At 38.2% G+C, this 22,010-nt stretch overlaps 1 protein-coding gene across 1 annotated transcript in view; it reads right to left on the bottom strand.

Annotated features, from left to right (window-relative positions):
- nkain2 (sodium/potassium transporting ATPase interacting 2) overlaps positions 1-15,878 on the bottom strand; it is a 196,366-nt gene extending 180,488 nt beyond the window's left edge. Inside the window, exons 1-2 of the mRNA XM_017455451.3 lie at positions 14,977-15,878; positions 14,676-14,860 (exon numbers count right to left, since the gene is read on the bottom strand). Of these exons, the coding sequence (XP_017310940.1) occupies positions 14,676-14,729 (54 nt within the window). The 5' untranslated portion in view covers positions 14,730-14,860; positions 14,977-15,878. The remainder of the gene's footprint in view (positions 1-14,675; positions 14,861-14,976) is intronic.
- Positions 15,879-22,010: the final 6,132 nt, after the last annotated feature.

Consider the following 22,010-nt stretch of genomic DNA (forward strand, 5'->3'; position numbering starts at 1 on the left):
TAGAGCTGCAACAACTAACCGATAAAATCGATAATAATCAATTATGAAAATCGTTGTCAACGAATCTCATTATCGATTAGCTGGTCTGTACATGACACGGGGTGTTACTTCTGTTCTGAAAACACATCAGAGAGTACAAACCAAAGTTGTGTCCCGAATGTCGTACTATACACCTACACTATGCACTATGTACTCTACTGTCTAGTGTATGAATTTTAGAAAGGTAGAATAATCTGAAATGGAACACTAGCATTTTTTTACTAACCAGTAGTATAAGTCGTTTCCCAGTCGACACTCAGTGCGTTTACATGGACAACAATAATCCACTATTAACCCGATTAACACAATACTCTGATTAAGAAACTACGATCTAAACAGCAATTTTTCATTACCTTAATCCGATTAAAGTCTCACTCGAAGTAAGCACAAATCATTATTAAAACATGTGGAGTACTCCTGTTTTAGTCGCATTATCGACGTGTATTACAGACATGTACACATCTTAATCACAATATTAACGTCGTGTGAGAGTTTTCACCGTATTTTGCGACAGGACACGATCACACACGGCAGTGCTCAACCGTTTTACGGTTCAGTGGCTCAAACAAGAGAGCACGGCTGCGTCCCAAACCGCATGCTTGCCGACTATAGACCTGTAATAGGAGAAATACATGTATCTCGGCTACTATATAGACGGTAAGTACGCGGACTGGGACGCAGCCCACGGCTTCAAGCAGTTGTCCATTTGCACGTTTAGCATGACAAATAATTAACAGCACTTAAAGCGTTCGTAAAAAAAAATTAAATAAAAACACCCAAAACTGTATACGGTACCATAACGAAGACCAACTGTGTGTTGATACGTGAAATTCTGGAGGGATGTCGGACGGCGTGGCGTGGGGACGTAATGACGTGTGCTGTTAATTAAACTAAGTTCTGTAACATGTAAATCGGGAACATGAAAGGAATATTCTAAAAGCGACTCATGTAAACACCTTAATCACAATATTGTCTTAATCAGAGTAAGGTCAATAATTAGATTACTGCTGTCCATGTAAACGTAGTCAGTGATCCACAAACATGTTTATAACCAAAATGCTCCTCTGTGCAAGGGCTTGGGGAAACTGGTGTGAGCTGCTTAAAAGATTTTGTTGAATTCCAGTTTATTGTCATTATATGCTGTGTTCGTGCGCTTGCAATGTAAATTCTGTCGTTTATTATAATGGAAGTGATCTATTTGTGACAAGGCCACGTTGCTCCTCACTCGCGGTGTAGATGCGGTGATAAACAGAGGGAGCGCAAGTAAGATCTGTAATGTCTAATTAAAACGATACGATCAAAGTAAACACAGGTAAAATAATATGTCTAAAGCTAGTAATTAACAGAAACCACAAGGTACAGTGAAAGTGAGATTTTATTATTAATTTAAAACTGTAGTTTATTTATTGGTGCTTTTTTTGTGTTCATTAAAATAATGGATAAATGCTTATATACGCATATATATTTTAATTATTATATATAATATATAATAATCAATTATTATATATTTTATATACGCATATATATTTTAATTATTATATATAATATATAATAATCAATTATTATATATATAATTATTTAATTATTATATATAATATAATAATATACTAAAATATTTTAATAGATTGTATATATATTGGACAAACAGTTATGTTAATGTAAAGTTTTATAATAAAGCTTTATATGAGTGCTTATATTTGTAACACTCAGATTTGGATTTTATTTTGAATAAACAAAAAAATGGTACTGAACGTTTGCCCCCCCCAGCCGATTAAATCAATACATCGATAAAATAATAGGCCGTTTAATCGATTATGAAAATAATAATTAGCTGCAGCCCTAAAATAGTCAGGTCCTGCCTGATTGCCAGTAAATCCAATCTGAACTGATCGCATCCATGCATACATTCATACATGCAAACATATAAAACTATGACTATCCATCCAGGGTGTATTCCTGCCTAACATCCAGTATTCCCAGGATAGGCTGTCAATCCCCAGCGACCCTGGCCAGGATAAATTGGTTATTAAAGGTGAATGAATGAAGAAGGTAGATGAATGCTTGTTTGTACAGCATGTTTGTACAACACTTCTTCCCACCCACAAACTCACAATAATGCATTCTGATGCAAAACAAACAAACAAAAAACTGAACATTGCAGCACCTCCAAGTTTACCTTGCTATTGTTAGTTCCTATCAGGGAGCACAGGCATGGAGCGGGTAGTGTTGCTGCCTCATAGCTCAGGGTCTGGGGTTTGATCCTGAGCTCGAGTTACTGACTATGTTTCTTGCATTTTCCCTGGGTGGGATTGCTTCGATAATAGGTAGACTGGTTACTCTAAATTGCCCCTAGATATGAACGAGAATGTATGTAATACCTTGAAATGGACTTTGAAGGTGTACTCTCATTTTGCACCTGGGATAGGCTCCGGAACCCTGACTTACAATAAAGCCTGCTACTGAAAATGAATTAATGAATGAAAAATTGCCAGTATAATAAAGCTGGTGTTATTTCTGAGTTTTGTGTATTTGTCTGAGTTCAGTTCATCAAGTCACCAGTTGGATAATGCATAATCCATCAATTTGCCATAAAAACACAAGAACACACTCTCCTGCATAAATCAGTCAGTACATGTGCAATGCCAAGCCTTTTCATTATCACTTAGGATATTAAAAGTCATATACTGTATCCAAGGTTTTACGGTCTCTTTAGCTTCCTCCCAGGCGGATGTTATTTTCTCTTTATATGCACATACACATCAATTTTCCTCACACAAATACCTCTCATATCTATGACACTGAAGATTATAACTTGCAGGGCTCCTGGTACTTCCAACTTTTGTATTTTTGTTAGGTAAGCTGTTATTGGCATTGCAAGGATTTGGTTGGTTTTCTGAAATGCCTGAGTTTGTATGGACACAATTTCCCACTTTATTGAGACTAGTTCTTATACTTGTTATTTATAAGTGACTACTGCTTTTGCTCATATGCAACTTGTTGCTGTGATAGGAGTGCAGCATTTGGTGTGCTGGGCCAAATGATTTTTTTGGCATTTAGTTTATAGGACATTGGCATTACAGTTAAATTTTTTACAGTTACATTTATATAGCACTTTTCTAGACATTCTCGTCAACTACCACTAGTGTGTAGTATCCACCTGGATGATGCAAAGGCAGCCATAGTGCGCCATAACACCCACCACACACCAGCTATTAGTGGAGCGGAGAGATTGATGCAGGAAATTTAGAGATTGGGATTATTAGGGGCCATTATAGAGAAGGGCCAATGGGATTCACTTGGCCACCAGGGTTATACCCCTACTCTTTTTATACGATAAGTGTCCTGGGATTTTTAATGACCACAGAGAGTCAGGACCTTCAGATTGTTCAAATTTTGAGGTCCACGCTGGAGGACTCTCTTCTTCAGTTCACCCCACAGGTTTTCTATGGGGTTCAGGTCAGGGGACTGGGATGGTCATGGCAGGACCTTGATTTTGTGGTCAGTAAACCATTTTGTATTGATTTTGATGTATGTTTTGGATCATTATCCTGCTGGAAGATCCAACCACGGCCCATTTGAAGCTTTCTGGCAGAGGCAGTCAGGTTTTCATTTAATATCTGTTGATATATGATAGAGTCCCTGAGGCCATGTATCCTAACAAAATGTCCAGGTCCTCTGGCAGAAAAACAGCCCCAAAACATTAAAGAGCCACCACCATATTTAACCGTGGGCATGAGGTACTTTTCCATATGGCTACCTCTCTGTGTGCTCCAAAGCACATCACAGCAATATTCTTCTGTCTTACCCATTGTTATGAATGACTAAGGGAATTTGGCCTATGTGTTACCTCATATTTATACCCTTGTGAAACAGGAAGTCATGGTTGAACAATTTCCTGTTTCTAGTCACCCAGGTGTACAAAAAAAAGTAAAATATCAATGGGAATACACTTCAAATACATTTTTCTCATATGAATTCATATAGTGCCAATAATTGTTGCACACCTATATTTAACAAAGATTTTTTTTAATAAACCTGTTTTCTGTTTGCAATTGTTTGATATCAATGAGAGCAGAGTATTTTTGTGATTTTATAAAAATGAAATATCAAAAGTTTAAACAAAAAAGACTTTTTTTACCTTCTTTGCTCATATTTACCAAGGGTGCCAATATTAGTGGAGGGCACTGTACATTCATGTTAAAGGTGCCTGTGACGAGGAGGAGGGAGGGACCAGTCTGTGAGGATGAATGCCTGGCACTGAGTTGTCTAAACAGTGGGAGAAAGCGATAAAGTAGGGGCTGAAAGCGCCAGAGGGAGAGATGCATATGCGCTTTATGTTTGTGTTTCTGTTGTGCTTCATATTAAGTTTATTAATAAACTTTACGTTGACGTTCAGCTGGTTTCCGCCTCCTCTTTGCCCATTGTTTAAGTTTGTTATAGTCGTGCCAAAACCTGGGAAGGAGGAGGGACCCGCTATCAGAGAGCCCTTGTCGCTGTGGGAGGATTGTGGTGCCGAGGGAGAGTGAGGCAGTGGCGCTGGAGCAGTTGGGGAGGACATAGGAGTCGCTGCCGTCTGCTGGGAGGCAGAGAACCCGCTACCATCTGCCAGGGAGGCGGAGGTGTGGCTGCCGACCGCCTGAAAAGGGCAGGAGTCGTAGCTGTTCGCCACGAAGTCCAGTGCCATCCCCCAGCGTCATGGGAGATCACTTCCCAGCTGGCTGAGGACCAGACAGTGTATCTGGGGACCAGAGAACCAGTGTTTTTTTCTCTCTCTGCTCTCGTTCCTTCTTGCTGTCTCTTCTGCTTGCTCTTTCTCTCTACCTTACTCCTCCCCTTGTCTCTCCTTTCGCTGGCAGGATGTGGGGCCTTAAATGATGTCACTAACACTACTGTAGTAAATGCTTTGAACTAGGAAATGGAAAGTTATGTAGTGAACACAGACAAGTGGAGTGATACACACAGTGAAATGCCTCAGGGCAGTTGCACAAACTAATAATAATAACTACTCCTGGAACGCCACTCGTCCAATCAGATTAGTGGACCGGAACTAACCGTTGTATAATCTTCATTATGATCCTGGCTCTTCAGTAGGAATGACCACGTCATATTTTTCCATTTTTGATACCAATATCAAAACTCTGACTATCAACTGGAACTTGGTACTGGACTAATACTGACATCCGATGTACTGAGTCAACCTGAAGACAACTTCTGTACCACATTTAAAATGTGTATTGTGCCACTCAACCTCAAACAGAATGTGTAACAGATGCTATCAGAAATTTGTCAAACCCATTATGACACAATGCCAAAGAAATCTCTCCAGCTTTCTTCTTCCTCACAGAATAGACCTGAAAGCTGTAGCTATTCACTTTATCTATTTGCTTTATTTGCTTTAGTTAGTTTGCTGCTCGTTGTCTTGACCATAGAAATCCCTCAAGCTTTGTACTACGGCATTAATAATACATCGTTGCCATTTTGTGTTTTGCTTTTAAATGATACCTAAGCCTTAATGAACTTCAATGTGAAATGAATACACTGTAACTTTTGATAAAATCTGGGAACAATTTGTACAATTAAAATAGCTAGCTATATTATCTTGCAAAATTCAGAGGTCGACCGACCCCCCTTCAACACACACACACACACACACACACACACACACACACACACACACACACACAATTCTCAAGTCAATCAAGTCAAAGTGTGATAACTCGTCTGAATAGAAAAATATTTTTAAAAACATAGGTAAAAGTTCAAGTACGGCTTCAAATTCTTCACTTAAGGTAAAGTAAATGAAAACTCAAATTCAAGAATAAAAGTAAAAGCACAAGAAATATTTATTAAAGAAAAAGATCTACCTTTGTCTACTTGCATTATTTTATTTTTGTTAATGATTAGGGCTTCTTTCACCAAAGAACATGGGGAAAAAAAAACATCAGCTAACTAACAGCTAATCTCTCAAATGTAAACTAGCATGCTAATAACTGAAAAGATGCATACTAGATGAATGCTAATCACAAAACTAACTGCTTTGATAAATACACAGTGAGAATGAGACCTGATACCCATCGCTGTCACCTTATGACTTTATCAATACAGGATGATAGGAGTTGAAAAGTAGTAGTTGAAATGTAGTGAGCAGAAAGCAGAGATTTTTCTTTTGAAATGTAGTGCTGCATGTGCAATGTCAAAACTATCAAATAAAATTGTTAAACTGAGGCTTAAGCTCAGCAAAAAAAGTAACATCTGCATAGATTAGGCTATGTAATGCAATATTGTGTGAATAACTGAAATAAAAAAAACTTGATGGATTTTGCCAAAGCACTAGAGCACACATATCTAGTATATATAGGACTAAGATACTTTCAACTCACAAATCCATTTTATGTGTGTCTACCTCTCTCTCTCTCTCTCTCTCTCTCTCTCTCTCTATATATATATATATATATATATATATATATAGAGAGAGAGAGAGAGAGAGAGAGAGAGAGAGAAATCGCTGAGCTAGTATATATGGCTCTTCAATATAACTGTATATATACTGATATATATATACTGATATATATATATATATATATATATATATATATATATATATATATATATATCCTTCTCCAAAGAAATACAAACACCTTCATGTCCCTAATGTACCATTTAAAATGAGTTTGACCTAAAATACAGACACTACGTCTGGCATCAGATAATAGCAACCTCTGCAGTTATATTGAAGAGCCATATATACTAGCTCAGCGATTTCATTTCTATAACAACGGTAACTAACTTTTCATTAAACTCGATCAATAAGGTGGAAAGTTCATGCGCTGCTTTATATTTCAGCTCAGTGAGCCTGATGAGCTGCTAATGCACTGCAGGGAATACTTCAGTGTATTTTTCCTCTTTCAACTAGACCTGACCACGTTGAGGCTCAGGCTCATGTTTGAGAACGTGAAAGTCCAACATGTGTACAAACAAGCAACAGGAAAATACCGAAACACGGACCGGAATGAACGCGTGCGCTGTTGCAGAGTAACGCTAAACTGTGGATCAAATTAAACGGTGACCAAAGTACATTTATCAATATGAATTTTAAAAGAACTCTCAGTGATAAAACTGCTGCAAGATTCAGTGATGTTCTGTTCTGAAACAAGATGATTGACTGGGTATGGCACAAGAACAACCCACAGGTCGAAAAAGACAGAATTGAAATAAGCAGAATTTACAAAAATAACAATAATAGAGTAAAAGGTAACATATGATATGTATCACCTCAACAGGTAACATGTCAAGAAAAAAAAAAACACACCCATAGATAATAAGTAATAAAGAGTGTAGTTGTCATGTATATAAGAGAAGGAACTCTGAACTACAGTTCCCAGCAGCCACTGCACCTCACTGCATCAGTCAGATGACCACCTGCACCTGAATCACACTTTTATTTATTTATTTATTTATTTATTTTTATTATAACTATTATTAACACCTATTTTTGTGAATACTTTCCGGATGCACTGTACTTGCACTCGGGTATCTATAAATTATATGTTAACGTCACAGATTGTTATTAGAAACAGCTGCAGTTTCATACTAGAAATCAGCCTTTATATGGACCAGCACAGCTGTGTAGCTGTATACATCTTTTATGGGATCTTTTATGTGCTAAAACAAACTTTTTCAAACAGCCCAGAGACCATTCTAAATATATTTAACTAACTTACTCTATCAGGTGTCCCAAAAGCCTCCATGCATAGTGGAACTTAGCACTTCATACTTATTTTATATTATTTATATATTTTTTTCAGATGGCCTTTAAGAATGCCTTTGAGAAAAGAAAAACGTATTGAAATCATCCACGGTCATCTATTGATGAGGGCACAATCGCTATGGTGCTTGCATACACAGTCCCCTATGTACTGTATTGTAGACTTTAGGGACACCTTGTATAAACCCATTCAGCGCTTTATAGTTTATAGCTTTTGTCACACATTCATTAAATTCAAGGTTTTGATGTTTGAGGTTCTGATTAGGGAATAAGGGATAAGGGACCAGACAAAACTCATAACTAAGAACACAATAATAAAAAAATTATAACTTTGACAACGATTGGTTGTGATTTCCACTACTGAAGTAGTACAAATAACACATTTGTAAAAAACCAACCGGCAAAAAAATCCCTGGCTGTGTTTAATGGGCGCCACTTTGAGAAGCATGGATGGTGCTTAAAAGAAATTGAAAAGAGGTTACCGCCAACACTTGGCGTCTTGCAACTTTACAAATTTTACATTTCAAACCACATGTCCTCCACGAACTGGCTACTTTGTCTTGCCCTAATCAGGGTGAGCTTCTGACCACAGCACCACCAGTGGTTACTTTCCATTGAAAGCTGCCAAATTGTGCATAGCAACAGACGGGCGACAGTGAGTGTCCAACGACAAAGTGAACTAGAGTATATGTTAGTGTTACCTTATAAAATGGTAACGCAATGTATACAGTATCTGAAGTTCAACAGGACTCACTCATGGGAGCATGCGCATTCCTCAATAACAGGGGGAAGACGTGTTTTAATTGGCTGCCTACAAATGTTTATAGTTTTCAAATTAGACAAGAGAAACATACTGGAACAACAAATTATTGCAAAGTATTGCTTCATCCAAAAGAAATTCCATACAACCATGCTGTGTGCACCTCCGCAAGTCATTTAGGGATGCGGCTATGCTTAGAATGAACGTTCCAGAAGAACATGAGTGGCTGAATGCCGACCCTGAAGACATCGGGAAAGGTCAGTGTGTGTGTGTGTGCATGTGTGTCTGTATGTGTGTGTGTGTGTGTGTGTGTGCGCGCACATTTTCAGAAAGCAAGAAGAGAAAGAGACCGACAAAGTGTGACAAATGTGTGAACCGTGTGTGTGTGTGTGTCAATTATTCACCAAAAACACATGCAACACTATGTTACAATACTGTATATAATTCTGTTGTCCACATTACATTCATACATTTACATTAAGGCAGACTACAGTGTGTGATTAGCTTTCAACGATTGATAGCAAAGATGACTGCCGCTAACTTCTTGGCATCTCTTATGTCATGCAAGTCGCTGCCAAGAAGCAGAAAAGGCTCTGTAAGCTTTACTGAACCCCATCCAGGTGATGAGATCACCTAGCACAATCAGAATAAATTAAAGGGCAAAATAGCCAGCTCATTAGCTTAAACGAGCCTTTGCTTAATGTCAAATGACCCATCACTTAGACCTGAGTCAGCATGCCAGCTGGGCATGGTGAGAGTATCAGTGCCCACTGTGGTGAGTCAGTGTACAGGAGGCCAGACAGTATGTTATGCAATGAAAAAAACAAAACAAAAAAAAAACTACGGCGCCTGCTGTTCTAGGAATATAATCAACACCAATGTCTCCTAACACGAAGCTTAGTTGTTATAAAACAACAAGCAGCAAAGAATGACGCATCATATTTTTTTTATCTGTTTATAATTACGTTGAATGGAACATACAGCAGCTATAAATCTATTACTGTCTCATTACAGTATAGCTGGCACTTCTCTCAGAGCTGCTGTTTCTAGAAAATTAATCCACAACTTCTGACCAATCAGAATCCAGACCTCAACAGCACCGTGGTTCAATGGGCTTTTGACTGAGTAAGTTGCTAAACATTACCATGCTCTATTTACTCTCCAGTTTTGAATTTTAATACACTTAAAGGTGTAGTCTGTAATGCTTTATAGTGTTGTTAGACCTGTAATAATCATCATTATATGTTAAAGATACCGCAAAAAAAAAAAAAAAAGGTTCTATGCAATATTGTCAAGCAGTGAAAGCAGCTGCCTTAATTTCAGATTTCTTTACATTTTTCCAGACCAGAAATAATCTCCACCCCCTCCAAGTTGGAACAGGCTTACTCCGCCCATTTTTCCTTACCATGAACACTTCATTTCAACAGTACTCGGTTTATCGGCTATTTATACTGCAAATTACAACTTCGCTTACAGGGAGCCTTGAAAATAATGATGTGACTATGCGGTCGGTTTAACAGATACAAGAGATGATATTACGTATAGTTTAAATAAAAATATGAATTTTGGCTTCAAAGCGTGATTTCATTGCTTATACTAAATTTCATTTAAATAAGTTTCTAATCACTAGTTTGAATTATGTAGAGTGAGTGTGATCACATAGTATTAACATGATCCTAATCTTGTGATGATGTTGGCACTGACAACAAGAAATAGCTACAGTATTAAATGAACCGAATTGCATCATGTGTGGAATGATAGGGCAGAGGGTAATGTGGCGGCCTCACGATGCTGTTGACCTGGGTTTGATCCTGAGCGTGGGTGAGAGCAGAGGGTTTGATTTTATTCAGGACTTGAACAATTTTATTCTGAACATACATGCTCAAATCATGCTGGATTTTTTTTCAGCAAGTAGAGCTTCTCTAAAAATTACATGCCGCTCATTTAAAGCGCAGGGAATTTGTTAAAATGCAAAAATAGGTTCTTCACACACTAATATCAGATACATTGTTAGGCTACATAATTATTGATGCACCACTAATATACAGTACATTTTATATTATAATCAAACTACTCTGATTATAATTTGGCAGAGGCTGAAGAAACTTCAAAACAGGCAGAATTACTGTAGGGCTGGGTAGACAGTTTCGACAGTTTCAAGATACACAATATCTTCTATTCTGATATTTAGTTTTGCTGAGGGGTTGCACCATCATATCTCAGCCTTATTATGCAAAAAATAATAATAATTATAATGGAAAAAGTTTCGAGATTTACAAACATGGAGGGGAAATGAAAGACTTGGTACAGGGGTATATTTTGACACGATCAGTTACATGTTACAGGGATTAACAGCCTTAGAGTAATAAAAGCAATGACCCTGATGATTTCTTCTACATTTACATTTTGCAGAAGCTCTCATCCGGAGAAGAAAAGTGCAAACAGCTGAATGACACAAAGTATTCAGAGAATGTGTACAAATTTATACGCTGGGAACTCAGAGACTAATATGAGTCCCAGGAGTTGGTAACCAATTTAAAAACTCAAGTAAACACCGAACACTGAAGGTAAGTATTCAATATTAAGAATGTCAGAAAACATAAAAGGTAACACTAAGAACAGTTCATATTAATAAATAAATAAATAAATAAATAAAACGATGTACAGAAAAATCCAGTGAAGTTGTGTATTAAATATTAACAATGCTCACGAATCACAGAAAGCTGTACCACGATGTCTATATATTATTAACAGGGGCAGCTGGTATAAATAGTCTAGCAGGGATAATGCTGTCAGTCTTAACTTTTTACATCCACATCAGATTATTTGCTGTTAATAAACATCGTGCAGTGGATTAGACTGGGCTTTCGTGGAACCGAACGCAACAGCACTTCCAATGCTTGTAAGAAAAACACATAGAATAGAAAGGTACGTGTTAGGGAAGCGACGCTAAGGCTGAATTCTTACTAGCCCAGACTGTATCTTTATGCAGCCTATCAGTGACAGACGTGTCAGGTGATTGCACGAAGTGAAACACCAACTGGATCTGATCTCCATTTCGGCTGATATGTTACAGCCCCGTTTCGCTGGCATGTCCGTAACACGTCATAGGGAGTGATTGAGAAACATAGTCGCAGGTGTAATGCACATGAATGGGTGGATTATTTATTCTATCATGCATTTTCCCCCCAAAATGCTTTTGGAGGAGAAACGAAATGTAGATTCCGTACACATTACATTACATACACTCAAAGTACAAATTTACACAAAAGGTCAGATAACAGAACTGTAAATTCAGTGTTTTTTTTTTTGTTTTTTTTGGAGGGGGGGGGGGTTGGAATGAAAGGGTTACACATTTCTATTGAGTATGTTTGGTATTTGGTATTTGAGTATGTTTTGGTATTTGGAGGAAACATGGCATGAACCCAGTACAGCATTACAAATGTGAAGCATATGAGATGAAATAAACATAAATGACAAATACAGCTGCCTATATGCCTTTTGTAATAGTTTGCGACACATTATGCCATTGATAAGACCTTGGTATACAGTAGAATGTATTGCTCTACAACACTATAACACTATAGTGTGTCCCAAAACTCTCCATACACACACACACACACACACACACACATATATATAACTTATTAAGAAAGTGTTGCAGATCACCAGAGAAGTGGATGTCCATGAACATCCAGTGACGAAGGCACAACTGGCACAGTGCTGGCAAATAGTCCCTTATGTATGGAGACTTTTGGGACACCTTGTAATAGTTTCAATGTCATAGTAGTAGTTGTAATAGTTGTAAAACCTTGTAATAGTTTCAATGTCAAGCTCTTGATAGATTTCAGATTTTATTCTCTCATTTAAATATCAAAAGCAACCAACAGTGGATATCAACATCATATCATCACTCTACCAGTTGATTTTGAAGCACTTTGCTGAAAGGATCAGCAGATTTTAAAACCCCACAACCCTCCAATCACGAGCAACTGATGAAAAAAAATGGTGCAGTCAGTAATATATACATTACCTTGTGCATTCAGATAACGCAAAGCAAATGAGTCTGTAAATAGACAGTAATCAGGTACAGCTTAATGTACTGACTACTGCAGCTCATAAACGAGCACGCAGTTGGTGGCAAGTTTGGGGGGGGGGGTGTCTGCAGAATGCATACTATAGTGTGAATGCTATAATATTCAGCGCACTAATACTGCTTAAACTTTGTTTTCTTTCCACATTGGCATTAAAAAAAGCAGAAACCCAGAAATGACGATGATAAAAAAAAAAAAAGCATAATCAGGTACATGAAAAAAAGTGATACAAATCCTGTTCTTAGTACAGACAGCTTCACATGGCTTACTCACAATATCAACGGTATGTGTCATCACCGTAGGAGTTTTCTTAACCTCTTTTCAGCAGAGATATTACTAATTGCCTGTTTGAAAGCCAATCAAGATGAGCATAAATAATAGTCACCTCAGGCTAACAGCTTAACCCAGACGGCTTTCCATGAGCAGCATGATCCACCATATGAGATAGAACAAGACCTCCTAGTGTTACACTAAATCTAGCTAAGATTGCTCTCTTATTGCCTGTTATATTTCTCCTTGGCCTTGCAAGACCCATATCTTACACAGCAGGTTTAAAACCTGGAGCAGTGAATTAACCTGTATAGCTGGAATTAACTCTTACTGTGTCCTTTTGTATTCATTTGTAAGTGTTAATTCAACCCTGTAAGAGTCTATTTAACAATTTGTTCACTGATTATTTTGCATCAAAATCCCATCTACATCATAAAATGAACTCTTACTACATCAGATTAGATCGGATTAGCGCTTACAACACTGAACTAAATTTTGTCTGGTCTATTAATATTAATTCAGACTTATATTACTGCCCCAAACTAAGAAAAATCTGTAATTGAATTAAATTAAATATGGAAATGAATGAATTATGGAATGAACCACTTTGTTGCAGATATGTTTAAAATGATCCTAATACAGATGATAACAGATGATACGCAGCTTCACATGCATTAAATTATTTCCTATGTAAAATAAAAAAACAAAACAAAAAAAAACAAAAAGGAAACAAAATATTTAGAATGATGTACAGAGCTGTAGATAACTTTGAAAGGACTGAGAACGCTGTATTGCACACAGAATGTTGTTATAATAAAGTTAATTTTCGAGATGCATCGTATTTGGAAAGGCGTGCTCACATGCTTAAAGTGGACACTTTAAGGAGAAATGACTATGTATTATTTATTATTTTAATAGCACTTTTTCATGCGGCAGGTTTGCATGCTTAAATTCCATGTTTTGCCTATTATTTAATGGATAAAATCTTGAGTTTTAAATCAAATACGACACGAAATCTGTTCTTGTGATAAGAGTTCATTCAGTGGTGGATCATTTGCCATCGGTAAAGTCCCAGTTGTTGAATTAACACTCCAGATAAAGCTAAAAGAAAACTTTTTTAAATAGTTAATTCAACACTTTTTTTTTTGTTTTTGAGACATATTAGATGTCTGGCGAACATTCTAAAAGCAAAAAGTTCCTCGAATATATCTCAAGGCTTCCTTCTTTTTCCTTTTCGTTGGTAGTTTTAAGTCTTGTCCCTGGTTGGAATTACTTGGATGATCATTTAAAGCGTCGATTCGATTCAATTCAACTGTTTTTGTTTCTCTTATTTTTGGTCACAAAGCAGTTGTACAGAAATCTGGATGGAGGAAATAATCTCAGGATTATAAAGCATTACTCTTTCACACAGTACTCATTGCTACTGTATAAGGTACAGGAGGTACAAAAGATGTCCTCTTGATGGTAGCATCAGCGCGACAAGAAAAAGTACAGTTTGGTACATTGTTCCAAAGGTTCTGCGAGCATGCACGGTTAAAAGAAGCCCAATTTCTAAAACAAGTCCATGAGAATTTTCTCAATGTAGTGCTGGATTAACAGCTGTGTTTGTGTTTGCATAAGCACTGCTGGTGGCAATTCATTGACTCATTAATTAAAGGCTGTAAGGGTTAATTGTTTTTGTTCAGTGCATCTATATGGAAGGTCTGCAAGGGTGCTCAGTGAAAGGAATAATGTTGATGTCACTCACCAGCTGCATGCCGCAGATGAAGGCCAGTGTACAGCGACCACTGCAGCAGCCCATGATGCTCCGGAACTCCGGGCTGCCCCGCTGCACGTGCGCCACTCAAACTCCCAGCAAAATCCCTCCAAAATCACCGGGCTGACCCGAGGCAACGTGAACAATTTAATCTCTCACTCCTCCTGGTGTCATGCCTTGATATCACACACACACACACACACACACACACACACGTTCCTCTCTTAGCTCCCAACAATAATATCCGGTAGAGTTAAATAGCTCGTGCCCCAACACCCTCCCTTTTTCACACCTTTATAAAGTCCGTTTGTTCACGCGCTCCGAAATGGCAATGTTATTCTCCTACACAGGACGGCAGGTCAGTTCTGTAACAATGTTTCCGAGTTGGTCAGATTGTTCTGCGCAGCAAATAATACACAGGGAAAAGAAACCAACATAACGCTCGCGCCGTTTCGCCTCCTCCACGAGACAAAGCGCTCGAGTGGGGGGTCAGGGAGACCGAGCAGCGCGCATCGCTCCTCCCAGAGACTAAAACAGCACGCATGCACGCAGTGATCCCCTTCAACCTCTTCCAAACCCTGCAACAGAATGGAGTCCAGTCCAACTTGTCAGATTTTATATCCCGGAGCACGGGACGGGAACAGGAGGAAATTCATTTATCCGCGCGCGAGGAGAGGAAGCTGGACGGGGTGTAGGAGTGCGCGGCTTTAACACGCTGTGCATGCTTGGCAATCAGGAATCGCTCCCGAGTCTCTGTGTAAACTGACGGGATTTAGAAAAGAAAGAAAAGAAAGAAAGAGAAAGAAAGAAAGAAAAGTCGCGCGCCCAAACCGGTTAGAAAAACCTGGGGATGAAAGATGCAGCGCTGCCATCTGACGCTCCAGATTGAAGGAACCCGGGCGCGCGACGGGTCTCTCTCTCTCTCTCTCTCTCTCTCTCTCTCTATCTCTCGCCTTATCTCTCTCTCTCTCTCCCTCTCTCTCCCTCACTCTCTCTCACTCCCTCTCTCCCACTCTCTCTCCCCCTCGCTCTTGCCTTATCTCTCTCTCTCTCTGTGTCTCTCGCCTTATCTCACTCTCTCTCTCTCTCCCTCTCTCTCTCCTCCCTCTCTCTCCCTCCCTCTCCCTCTCTCCCACTCTCTCTCTCTTGCCTTATCTCTCTCTCTCTCTCTCGCCTTATTTCACTCTTTCCCTCTCTTTCTCTCTCCCTCTCCCTCTCCCCCCCTCTCTCTCACCTTATCTCACTCTATCGCCTTATCTCTCTCTCTCTCTCTCTCTCTCTCTCTCTCTCTCTCTCTCTCTCTCTCTCTCTCTCTCTCTCTCTCGGTTGCGCGCGCGCTGATGCCGATGCGTTACGGGGCGCAGTGGAGGATCAGGGCAGAAGAGCTGAGCGCGCGCTGGGTTGGGTTACCGCTTGATCTCTTACAGGGTTGCCAGATTGGATGGATTATTCACGGACCACCCCCTGCACATAATTTACTTCCCTGCCAACAAACAACGTGGAACGTTGTACCGTTATTTCAGAGTTTTCAGCAATGATGGAAATGGGATTAAAACAATAATCTGTTTCTGTCCTAAGGGTTTAATCATATCATCATAGCCTTAATTTCACGCCTACATGCTCTAGAAAGTAGGGCTGGGTGTTGTGACCGATTTGGCTATTCGATTCGATTCTTGTTTATATGGTTTCGATTCGATTGCAATTTGACTCGATTCAGTATCGATTAGTTTTCAATATTTCATTTAAAATGTTAGTTTTGCACACACGGATTTCATATTTTAATATAAATGCTGGTAACTGAAACCCTCCTACTTAGCTATATTACTGAAATACACATTTACATGAATAACAGGGCCCACACAATTATGTTTAATTACTTTTTACTTTTACTTTGAGTAACAAACATTGTAACAAGAAATGAGAAATATGTGCATCCAGTGCACACAAGGTAAGCACAAACTGCACAATGCACATTACTGTAAAAAAAAAAAATATATAAATATTAACAACAATATTAGCAACAGTGAAATTTATTAACAACTTGAAACATAAGAAATAAAATCGTTTTCAAAATTCATAACATGAAAAATGGCGACGTGTTCCAGACGAGAGGAGAAGTACATATAATATCACATCCTCTCAAGTAAAGCAAGCGCATTAAGAATCGATTCGGGGATTTGTTACATTTTTTAATTAGATTTGTTAAATTGAAGATCGATTAAAATCTGAGAATTGATATTTTTTACCCAGGACTACTAGAAAGCAATGCGAGAATATACTATATGGCCCAAAGTTTGTGGACACCTGGTCATCTCTCCCATATGTGGTCTGTCCCGAAAATGTTGCTTGCATAATTGGAAGCACACAGTTGTATAAAATGGTGTACCATTGCAATTTCCCTTCACTGGAATTAAGAGATTCAGATATGTTCCAGCATGACAATGCCCCTGTGCACAAAGCGAGCTCCATGAAGACATGGTTTGCCAAGGTTGGAGTGCAAGAATTCCATTGGCTTTGGGATGAACTGGAATGCCGACTGCACCCCAGACCTCTTCACCCAGCATCAGTGCCTGACCTCACTAATGCACTTGTAGCTGGATGATCACAAATCCCCACAGCCACGCTCCAAAATCTAGCGGAAAGCCTTCCCAGAAGAGTGGAGGTTATTATAACAGCAAAGGGGGAATAATTACGGAGTGTGATGTTCAACAAGCTCAAATTGGTGTGATGGTCAAGTGTCCACAAACTTTTGGCCATACTGCGTACATTGCATCATCATTACGCCCATTATGCCAGTCGATTTTACATTTTCATTACATTGTATCCCATCATACTGTATATCTAGTAGCATACTGTCTTTACTATCTTTAAAGTCCTGTGATGATATCCTTTACGTTAAAGGACAAGTCCACCTTAAATATGTTTATATTGAAATATTTATCATGTGTTTAGTGTTTAGTTGCTGCTGTATTTTTGTTATTCCCGTGAGAAGTTATTGCTTGTGATGTTATATGAGGACATTTCTAGTTTCACATTTAACAGTTTCAGTAGTGTTTAATAGTTTAATAATAATAATAATAATAATAATAATAATAATAATAATAATAATAATAAATCCAACAATCTCAAACTTCAGGATCAGGTTTCACTGTTAGCCCCGAAAAACTAAAGAGGAAGAGCTTCATTTCCCTTCTTCATCTTTCCTTTGCTCATTTGTTAACATACATTATGACACATGCATTTTTTTTGACTAGGTGTCTCGCTTGAATGTCCAAAACATCTTCATTCACCCACTTGTGCCTCATACACTGATGAGTTTTTCCCCCTCCTTTTGACCGTATGTCTGGATCCTAAATCATACTTATGGTTCCCGCATGGAGTTGAAGAATAAATAAACCGGTGCACGTTTGTGTGTGATGTTATTACCCCTCAGATGTGTTTAAAATAGTTCTCATTCAATTACAACAGGCTAATTCTCTAATATGAATACTAATTACACACTTCATTATCTCGGGAAATCAGTTAATTAGTAAATTGTTAATTTCCACACAACACGGACGAAATAACGGTATACCTCTGGTATACATAAAATTATTATTTTATTTTTTTTAAAGCCATCCTGCATGTCCTCAATTTTGTCAGCTGAGAATGTGCAAAAAAAAAAAAAAAAAAAGAAAGCACCGAAGACATTGTGGAACTCCTGGGGAGTGCAGCTAAAATGAATGAATGTGATGTTTATACTGCTGTGACATTTTACAATTAGTGAAGACATATTTTGCTCTTCTTCACAGTTCCTCACATTCCTAAGAAAGCATTTGTGTACAGTACAAAGATCTACTGCTACCGATATCAGAGGCCTAGGTAAGCGAGAGAGGAGGGTATATTATATAATATATGCGTTTACGGTATGTGCATAATATATGCTTTTGTTTTTTATGACGTCAAAGCACGTGTAAGCTCAATAACTAAAAAAAGAAGGAAAAATCACACTCTAAGCTACCAGGCTATTCAGCCTTAACTAGAAATGTGTTCAAGTGCACAAAATCCATTATTTCCAAACTAAGTTTCCGAAACGTGATCAATTCAATAGTCTAGATTGATTAAATACACTTCAATAAAAATACCTAACTCTAACTAGCTAAAATTTGAGAAAGCTACCCGGCTTATTTAGCTAGCTAGCCAACCTAGCTAATGATTTTTCAAGTAACACCGGATAATACTCTCGTAACTTTACACACGGCATACTTCCACATGAAGGAAAAGTGGTACAGGACGACGTTTAATATATATGAGATTATTCCAGAAAGTGTGTACATTCTGTGTATAGACACATGTTCATCTTAAAGGAGATGTAGAACCAGTATGGTGGCCAGAGTGTCTCACATCTCACATTGTTTTGTAAAAATTAACATCATCTATCAAGAATCATGAGTATTCACTGCCTCTCAACAGGATGACCCTAAGCTACACTGGAGTGGTTCAAACCCCAGAGCCTGAATGTGTTCCAATGGAAGATCTGTGGCAAAGGCTTGAAAATTGTTGTTCGCCAACAGTCTCCATTCTAAGAAGAATGGGAAAAAACATCATGATTCCAATGTCCAAACATTAACAGAAGCTGCTTGAGACATATTCCAGAAGAATTGCAGCTGTAATTGTTTAATTATCCTTTGTGTCACATTAAATATCAGGCATATGGTGTACATTAAATGATAAACATCCCAGTTAAGACCATTTCAGGTCCAGGCTGTAAGCTGGGACCTGAAATAGATCTGATTTTTTAAAATTGTATTAAGTAGATCAAAATAGATTTAGTTTTTTGATTTTATATGAATCATAGACGAGTTCTGCACGATACCAGTTCTTTCTGGCTCATGTTGCATTTGTTTGTGTACCCGACAAAGGCCTGGTCCAAGAGAGTGGCATATGGGCCCTGGGGGTGACTTCATACTACACTACACTACACACACACACACACACACACACACACACACACACACACACACACACACAAGGGATGAGTAAAGAGAGAGGGAAGGACTGAGTGGTTGATTATCTCAGTAATGAGGGCCAGCCTGTCTGTTAGGCCACACAGGTGACAGCCTGGGGTCCAGCATGAGCTCTTATCTTTATTGCTGTTGTCCACATGTAGCTCAAAGATGTGCACTTTGGAGAGCAATGCTAAGTGTGGACAAACCAAGCAATTTAGATACGTTCACAAAACTAAATTAGAACAAACAGAATATTATAGAATATAACCGTACTGTCCACCATAGTGGAAATTTGTCTTTGTCTTCGCTAGTTAGTTCAGACTGACATACAAAGCATGGAAATATCACATCTATTATTTAAGTAAGGAATAAAATATTCGGTGACGTGCTGTTTTAAGAAATATAATCAATGACCTGGTAGTGTGATGTGCCCCAATGTGAGGCGGAGTTACTGTTACTATCCTAAAGTTGATTATTTTCCATTATGTAACAGTGTGTTTAAATGCTTGAATGTAATTGGTCAGAAAGTGTTCATTATTTCTGTATAACAGCAGAGGTAGTTCTGGCTGTAACACGAATGACAGGTTAATACAGTATTAATGTGCTCATTCTAATACATTACTGTTTCTATAGTAACCGCTCATACACTGGGACTTGTACAGCAGATGCTCCACATTATCTAAGACTAATAATAAACAGATTTAAAAAAAAAAAAAAAAAAAAAAAACTTTGTTGTTTAGGAAAATAAAACCTATAATCATTGATTATAATTACTGTTGCCTTGTGAAGTTTATCAGCTCAGGAAAGTATTCAGCAGAGATGAGTTTATGCTTTCTGGTTTCTTGATAAGATGACAAACTGTGTTGTTGTTTTTTTGTTTTTTTTTAAGAGAGGGAGAGAGAGAGAGAGAGAGAGAGAGAGAGAGAGGGAGGCTGGTGAAGGAATGACTGTTTATTGCGGCAAATTCAGTAAAGTTCCTGCAGTGCTTTGATTCCAGTCTCTTGTGCCTAACTTAGTTGTGTATTTTGCATTTAAAGTACAAAGTGTTCCTCCATTTATCATCCACAAATGCACTGAAACTTTTTGTGTTTGTGTGCTGACAGCATTGAACACTGGCTTAAGTGGCCTTGCTGAGACTCTGACATTATCGATCAAACATTTTGACTTTGTCTCGCATCGAGATAAAGGGTGAGATAAAGCTATCTGCCTTGTGGTGTATGATTTTCGTTCTCGGAGATAACTCGGTCCACAGGCAGCATTGATTGTCACTCAAAAAGTTAATGGCCTGGTGGACAGTCAGATGCGATGAAATGCTCGTTGGGGGAGAATCAGCAAGTCTGTGGTGCATATAGCGTGAAAGTACTGGAAGAGTTTACACCAAAATAGACTTAAATGCTAGACTCAGTATTTTAGAAAGCAAGATTTAGGTCTGACTATGACAATGTGGTACAACTTGTAAGAAGGTTCACGTTTCAGAACAGAATGTAAAGTCACAGTAATGATGGCGGCATTAATCACTTTCCTCAGTCAAATTATATAAACAGAGACAGTTACTATGTTTTATACTCACTCACTATGGTTTAATGTGCTGTTCCATTGATAAAATCTACAGTGCCCTCCACTAATATTGCACCCTTGGTCTTTATTGTTTAACCTTTTGATATTTAAAAAAATAAATAAATAAATAAAAAATTACCAAAAATACTCTGCTCTCATGGATATCAAATAATTGTTTATAAAAATATCTTTGTTAAATATAATTGTGCAACAATTATTGGCACCCTTTTAGTCAATACTTTGTGCTGCCTCCCTTTGCCAAGATAACAGCTCTGAGTCTTCTCCTATAATTCCCGATGAGGTTGGAGAATACATGACAAGGGATCTGAGACCGTTCCTCCATACAGAAACTCTCCAGATCCTAAAAATGCCAATATTAGTGGAGGACACGGTACATTAGAAAAATGGCCACTTGCACAATGGCAGAAGTTCAGCAACAAGATCTTGGTATTAAAGAATGTGGTGTTCTTTGGTGAGTTCTCTTAACCTATCTGAAAATAAAAAAAGATTAAAATAAATAAATAAATAAATAAATAATAATAATAATAATAATACAAATTTGCAAGCATGAGACCTTGTTGACCAACCAGGAAGAGACCCAATATTCTCTGGTGATGCTCATGAGGAATGGGCTAAGATTCTTCAGGAACGCTGCCAGAAGCTGGTGTCTGGTTATGCATCTCGTTAGCAGCAGGTCATAACAGCAAAAGTGTGCTCTACTAAGTACTAAATATGCTTGCCATGAAGGGGTTGAATAATTTTGAGACTGGAGAAGTCATTA

Source organism: Ictalurus punctatus, chromosome 25 (genome assembly GCF_001660625.3).
Source record: "Ictalurus punctatus breed USDA103 chromosome 25, Coco_2.0, whole genome shotgun sequence".
Taxonomy (NCBI): Eukaryota; Metazoa; Chordata; class Actinopteri; order Siluriformes; family Ictaluridae; genus Ictalurus; species Ictalurus punctatus.